Consider the following 7778-nt stretch of genomic DNA (forward strand, 5'->3'; position numbering starts at 1 on the left):
TACAATTCACCCTATTTTCCATCTAATTTATAAATATTTTAAATAACTGTAATGTTAGAATAAACCTATGTCATCTCACTGTTAGTCATCTGTCATTATGACAGCTCCAAAACAATGTATGAGGGAGGATAACTGAAAATCACATTGAACATCTAAAATATAGATCTAGATGCTTGTTAAGTATTGAAAGAAAATATTAACATGCATAGTAATAATAATATGCTTCAGAGTGCTTCTTGCTATTATTTTTAAGAGGAATGTTAAAATCTTGAGTCTAGGGTATAGAATTTGAGGTATATAGTTATTATTATAGAAAGAGGAGCTTATTTGTTTAACCTCTCTCACTGTATGTTTTTTTCTAATCAGTTCTTCCAAAAGAGTAGAGTTTCTCTTTTAGTAACTGAATCTAGAAAATGTCTAACTGATCAGGTAGATTAAATTTAATTATGAGTTATCCAAAGTTCATTAGTATTGCGTCCTGGAATAAGTCTCCAGTGGTCAATAGACCTTTGGTGTCCCATCTTAGAAAATTAGCCGCTTCTGGTCCTAGAGTTAATTTTGAACAAAACTGTTTTTTGTGAAATGTTTGAAGGACAATTCCTTAGAAGAGGCGCATTCCCCAATTTCAAGTAAAACCTGGTCACTCTACTCAGAGTATCCAAAGGCTGAATCTGTCTGGCAAGCATTTTCCAAGCTTCTGCAAGCATTTTCTTATCTAGCAAGGTCATATAGCCCGTAATCACGCGTCAAGCGCCTATTTCAGACAGTATTTTTTTCATTAGGCCTTGCTGTTTGCTAACACAACAGACCACCAAAGCCAAACTTTTCAATACTATCTGGTCAAGTGAGGGAACTGCTCTGACAACTTGCAAGGGCCATTGTAATGGTGAATGCAGCTGGAGTGAAATGGGGCTGCTAGTTTTCTCTATACTGCTTCCTATGTTGACAGTGCGTGTGGACGCATATTTAGCTTCAATTCACACACACGTCACTTCTCGCTCCTTGTCATAACGTCAGCAAGCTGACGGGCCTCTCAGGAATGAGACCGCCTAGTTCTGGTTTCCCATCCCAAGTTCTGCTGGGTACATCAGTCCCCGCGTGCGTAGCTGGGAGACACTCTACCCAAAGGCGACTACAGTTCCCAGCATGCAATGCCAACTATTCCCCGCGTGGTTATCGCCGCGTTGCTTTTCGGGATATGTAGTCCGGCTGGGGCTGCCCCTGCGGTTCAAAGAACACCGCTGGTCCTGCCTCGCTGGGCAAGCAGTTGATTGGTAGGGATTGACAGAAGGTCCGACCAATGATAAAACAGACATGCACGTCCTCGGTTTCTGATTGGTTAATTCGGGGGCTGGAGGGCGGGAGTGCCAGTGGCGGGACTATTCGGACGCGGCAGATTGTCCCGCGGCTGGGAGAGCTGCGCTGGAGGAGGTGGTCTCGGCAAAGCCGGATTTTCCTTCTCCGCATCCGAACAACTCATGTGGCTGCTGGGGTAGAGCGAGCAGCCGGCTGAGATTAGAGGAGCTTTCCGGCTAAATCCCCTGCCGGGCCGAGGCGGCGGCTTTACCCTGAGCTCCCCCGCGCCGCCCAGCTAAGCCGCTCTAATTACAGACCCACGCCGGGCGCGGCCGAGGCCAGCGGCGCCATCAGGGGAGAGCCCCGGGTCCGCCGGCCTAGGCGAGTCAGTGACCCACCCGCCTACGATCTGCCCTGGAGAAAGACCAAGGCTGGCTCCGCGCCCCTTGCCATGGAGCCGCGGCGGCCGCAGCAGCGCTACAGCGACTCGTCGCCACCGCCTGTCCGGGGGGCCCGAGAGAACAAGCTGCATCGCAGAAAGGTGCCCGCCGGGGCAGGGAGTGGGCCCGGCTCGGAGGACGCGGCAGCGGACAGCAGGAAACCCAAATTTGTAAGTGTGCGGCGGGCAGCAGCGGCTAGTGTAACGGGGCTCCCCGGCAGCTGCGCGCACAGGGCTCCTGCTGTTCCCTAGTCAGTGGGGCAGGAAGCAAATCCCGGCCTTGGCCGGCCGAGTCAGCCCCAGGGCATCTGGTGTGTCCGGCGCTGAACACCTAAGGCTGGCGGTGCTGCCCCTCCCTGGCCCCGGGGGCCTGCCCAGTGGCTGCTTTTCCTCCTGACCCGGCCCAGGAGGAAGGGTGGGCGTCGGAAACGCCAGCAGCTCGAGACAGTTTTAAAATCACAAATATCCGGGCCCTGCCCTTTCTTCTCAGTCCCCTGCCAAATTCCCTTTCCCAGCTTCGTGTAGTCCGCTCTCCTCAAGTGCCTGCGAGGCCTGCAGGGAGGGGGAAGCTGATCGCACAGAGGCCCTGGAAAGTTGTACTTGTTAGAGGCGGGGCTGGATGAGACTATCAGCATGCTGAGTGCTCACCTGAGCGAGTGGATGGTCAGTGGTGACAGCTCGGGCCTGTAGACTGGGGGAAGAGAGAGAACTGGCTCAAAACAACTATGACGTTGCTAGTAGTCCTTTAAATTCATATAGTATGTGTGGAAGGACATTTTGTTTGTTAGGGACCTCTGGGCTCTTGTAAACTGGGTTTGCTGTCACAAACTAAATGCCAGTGCTTCTGATCTACTAATACAGAAGGGTTCGGGAGCGGCTGTCTGTTCATGGAAAATTAAAGAAATCAAAAGTGGTACCTAGAAGGCTGCATAATGGATAATTTAAGAAGGAGTTCAGATAGAGCACTTTTGATAGCCAGCATTTGATAGTGAAAGCAAGAATCTCTCAGCTGGGTTACAGATGCCTTTTAAGAACCACAGCATCTACTATTTCCCAGCTGTTAAGTGTGGGTAGGATCTCTCAGAAAGGTATTAAAGTTAGGTGTGGTCGTCACAGAGTTTTTATTTTATTTTTTTTTTTGGGCGGGGGGAGGGGATTATAACCTGAAGTGTGAGTTTAAATCAACATAGTTATAGTAGTATATTTCACACCCCAGACAGTCTTATTTTATTGAGTGTATTTTTTTTCCTGTTTAGTTCATATTGCTTGGATAGATGTTTTAGCTAAACTAAGTGAAATTAACCAAAGAACCTGAGTAAGCCTGTGCACATGGAGTATTACATATGTCTAACTAGATTTGTATAACTGCAGAACTTTTCTATGTGGACTATCCAGTAGATTTTGCTGGTGAGGGAGCTTTTCATTTTTTGGCTAGTAGATTTCATCCTGTAGTTCAGTGGTCTCCAACCGTTTTATGTCCAGGATGACTTTTTGAATATAAGGGCAACCCAGGATCTAACCCACCCCTCTCCAAAGGCCCTGCCCCCTACATTCTCCCCCTCCCCCCTGGCTTGCTCTCCCCCACCCTCACTTTCACCAGGCTGGGGAAATGAGTTGGTGTTCAGGACGGGATGTGAGTGCTGGGCTGGGGACAAGGGGTTTGCAGTGTGGGAGGGGATTCTGGGTGAGCCTGGGGAAGGGGGTTGGGGGTGCAGGAGGGGTGAGGAGTGCAAGCTCTAGGAGGGAGTTTGGGTGCAGGAGGGGTCTCTGGGCTGGGGCAGAGTGTTGGGGTGCAGGGTGTGGGCTCTGGAAGGGAGGTTGGGGCTTGGGTTTGGGGTGCAGGAGGGGTATGGGGTGCTGGCTCCAGAAGGGAGTTCAGGGATGAAGGTTGGGGTGCGGCCTCCCACCGGGTAGTACTTATCTCTGGCATCTACCGATCTGTGGCGGGCGCAGCAAGGCTAAGGCAGACTCCCTGCCTACTGTGGCCCCACACCATTCCTGGAAGGGGCCAACGTGTCCCTGCGGCCCCTTGCAGGGGTGGGGGGCACATGGCTCCATGCTACCCCTCTCTGCAAACATGACTCCTGCAGCTCTCTAGGCCAGTGTGAGAGCAGCACACAGAAGGAGACCCCTGCTCCCCGACCCCCGGGGCTGAGTTGGCTGCTTCTGGGAGTGGTGTGGGGCTATGTAGGCAGGGAGTCTGCCTTAGCTGCAGCCACACTATACTGCCAGAGATCGCAATTGATTGGGAGACCCTCTAGGATCGACCAGTTGATCACAACTGAGAAGTTGGTGACCACGGCTCTAGTCAGTGAGTGTCTAACCAATTTTGTTTCTTATAGTCATTAATGATCTGACTGACTTTATAGTTAGGTCAGGGATAACTTGTACCTGGTATTCCTGTACATCTGGTGTTTTCTTATACTATCTAAAAATGCCCTGTAAAAAAATTACTTTCACAGGGTGAGTTATTTTGACATGACAAAGTATTTTTTTCCTCATAATCATAGAAGGGAAGGATAATAGACTCTGTCTTGATCAGTATGTTTTTGGACCGGACTTCATATTTTTTGAGACAACTATTTAACGTTCTTTCTTGAAACCATAGTCTTTACTTCTCAACTTGTATCCCGCAGTTTTTAATCTAGTATTCCTAATGGTATAGCACAAACAGTTGTAAAGAGCATCTTAGGATTTACTCTTTTTAATAAATTGATTTTTAACTGCTCATCTGATCTTAGTCAGATCTTAGTCACAACTTGCTGCTCACAAATTAAAACTTTGTGAACACATGCTGAGTCATTAACTATGATTTTAAAGAAATGATGAGGGAGTTGCAAGATTGAACAGAGAATGGGGCTGTACAATACTGAATACAGTTGATCAGAGCTTTGGATTCTGTCCAGGACTGCAGCAAGAATTCTCCATTTTACTTAATTTGTGCTGCTAGAAATAAAAGCTGCAAATACCCCAGACAACTACTGTTGTCTAACAATTAATGATTCCTAATATAGTACCTGAGGCAGTCCACTATAATGGCACAGATTCCTCGTTGTAACCCTTCCACACTGATTTGCAGTCCATAAGTACAGTCATCCCATATATGTAAGGCCCTTCCAAATTCATGGTCCATTTTGGTCAATTTTATGGTCATACCTTTTTAAAAATGGTAAATTTCATGATTTCAGATTTAAATAGCTGAAATCGTCATTGTGTTGTAATTGTAGGGGTCCTGACCCAAAAAGGAGTTGTGGGGGGTTGCAAGGTTATTGTAGGGGGGGATTGCGGTACTGCTGCCCTTACTTATGCCCTGCTGCTGGCAGAGGCACTGCCTTTAGAGATGGAAACCCAGCCAACAGCTGCTGCCCTGTGGTTGTCCAGCTCTGAAGTCAGTGCAGAAGTGAGGGTGGCAATACTGCAAGCCCCCTAAAATAACCTTGTGGCCCCCTGCAACTCCCTTTTGGCTCAGGACCCCCTATTTGAGAAACGCTAGTCTCCTGTATAGTATAGGGTAAAAGCACACAAAAGACCAGATTTCACATAGGGGGGAACCAGATTTCATGGTCCGTGATGTGTTTTTTCATGGCTGTGGCTTTGGTAGTGCTCTACATATATGCTATACCAGTAATAAGGCTACTTCTGTGGCTGGCTCTGTTTTCCAGTCCCAGCTCTCAGGCTGCCTGATACTCATCTTTTGCTTTATAACCAGTTCCCAGGCTTCTACACCAACCTACTGCTCAGCTGCCGCTTCTGGTTCTTTGCCAGGCTGATCCTGTCTGACCTCAGAATGTTACTTCCTTCTCCTGTACTGTCAGGATTATGGAGCTGTTTATTGGGCGGATGGTGAACTAGGTAACCCAGTGCTTTTTTTTTTTAAGGTATGCCTATATTGCAGCTAGAACCATGCTTCCCAGCACGAGTAAACAGACTTAAGCTGGTGTGCTGAAAACAGCACTGTGGTTAGAGGTAGTACAGGTGATGGCCTGGGATAGCCACCTGAGTAGGTATCAAGTGGGTCAGGGCAGGTTTTTTAGTCAGCTGCTTAGACTGAGGTGCCACCCATGCTACTTTCAGCTACACTGCTATTTCCAGCATGCTAGCTTCAGCACAAGTAGCATGTGTTTGTCTATGCATGCTGGGAAGAATAGTCCCAGCTGGCCTGTGGCTTGGAGTGTTTCCTTAGTGGTTATACAGCTTGGAGGTTGGGGAGGGGTGAAAACAAGCCAGCAGGTTCATTGCAGCATAGTTATAATCTGAAAGCGAGGCTTTTAAAAGAGACATGCATTATGAAATTTAATTTTATGTATAAGTGACTTTCACTTTAAACTTGCTCAGTTTCAGAGTGTGGTAAAATTGCTTATATATAGGGTACCTGAAAGTCAAGTGTCAGCCAAATTCTTCCTGCAGTCATACAGTTCCTGAAGGCAGTATTTGGCTCTGATGCACAAGCAGATTAGAATGCCACTCACTGTCTTAACTGAATTGGCTTCTCAGCGATAAGAGGAACAAATGTTCATTGCTTTTAGTTTTGTCCCTGAAATGAACAGCTATGACCACACCAGGGAGGGTCAAGTCTGATGATAGAGCCACTTTTTAGGTGTTTTGTTGGGGCGTGTGTGTGTGTGTTTACTTTGTGGAGCATTAAACTAGTAAGAGGGTCACATATTTAATTTGCAGCAAGAATTGTAAGTCCTTCAAATTGTATAGCATGCTTGTAGCACGATAATGCCTAGAAACTTTGAGTTTTATCAAGGCTCTTATGCTGAGTGCTGAACAACTATGACGGAAGACCGTTCTGCCCTAAAAAGTTTATAATCTAAATGACATTTATTAACTAAACTTGGATTTTAAAAGTTGTGATAAATATTTTCATTTTTTTTTTTACGATTGCTTTTTTATATATCAAATATTTGATTTGTGGACTGTTTTTGTAGTATCTCTTAAATCTAACTAGTGAAAGCTTATGGATCTTGGTGTTTACATGGACTTTTTAGTGCTTACATTAAGTGCAAAATATTCCATATACTTGAATGCTAAACTTAAACTGTAACTTATGCCCAGAGGGCAGTAAGAAAAAGAATCATGTAATTAATATACTTGGATGTTGATACTATGTGCACCTAGTTTGGATTTTGGTTGGAATAGACTTCTTAAATTATTCAGGTTGGAGTTCTGTGTTCCAAAATCTCCTTACTTTAATATTTACCATAGTGCCAAGGAGCCTTAGTTATGAACCAAGGCCCAGTTGCATTAGGTGATGTACAAACCTAGAACAAAAAGATGGACCCTGTCCCCAAAAGCTTACGAGACAAGACACAACAAATAGATACTGTTAGCCAAATAGGCTCATTTCCCCCTGGAGCTACTCAATTACCCCAAGGAGGCACGGAAGACAGGAAGACGGGTACCAAACTTTTATTCTCGGTCAGCTGAACGGGTGCTTCTTTCTTGGCTAGTGCCAAAGGAAGAAGACACACCTTACTGGCTCAGAACAGCCTTTATATACTAGGTTACAAACATCTTTACGTGCAAAACTTCTGTTAGTCCATACATTTCTTGAATTCCTTTTGCAGATAAGTTGGATCTGTTTAACATCTTTCTCCTAGGTATTTTGCCTACGTGCATCTAAGAAGGGTTACATACGTGCAAAGATTAACTGGGATAATACTGGGATGATAAGCAGAGGATTGCCATAAGCAAATAGTTAACAAATTCCTTTTGCTCTAACACTGGAACTGTCACTCCCCCCCTGGCCATCCAACAGGATCACAGCAAACGAAACCAGCTCAGCCTGCAGGGGAAGAGTTCAGTCCAGGGCCTGGTGCATTCTGGGAGCAGGGACAGTGCAGAGAAAGGGAAGATACAGGGCACCTCTGAACACTCTGCGCAGAACTGCTTGTCCTGACCCACAGCCCCTGTTATCCCAGCCCTGAGCTCCCCTCTCACTGCTCTGCCAGTGCCCCTCACTCCCGATCCACAGACCTGCCCGGCTGTATCTGTGACTTCTGCTACTGAACCACCAATGCGCTGACTCCTCTTGTGA

The 7778-nt window shown here is 46.6% G+C and overlaps 1 protein-coding gene across 1 annotated transcript in view; it reads left to right on the forward strand.

The window, feature by feature from the left end:
* The first annotated feature begins 1200 nt into the window (after positions 1-1200).
* DIAPH3 (diaphanous related formin 3) overlaps positions 1201-7778 on the forward strand; it is a 560319-nt gene continuing 553741 nt past the window's right edge. Inside the window, exon 1 of the mRNA XM_075061558.1 lies at positions 1201-1906. Within this exon, the coding sequence (XP_074917659.1) occupies positions 1748-1906 (159 nt within the window). The 5' untranslated portion in view covers positions 1201-1747. The remainder of the gene's footprint in view (positions 1907-7778) is intronic.

Source organism: Chelonoidis abingdonii, chromosome 1 (genome assembly GCF_003597395.2).
Source record: "Chelonoidis abingdonii isolate Lonesome George chromosome 1, CheloAbing_2.0, whole genome shotgun sequence".
NCBI lineage: Eukaryota > Metazoa > Chordata > Testudines > Testudinidae > Chelonoidis > Chelonoidis abingdonii.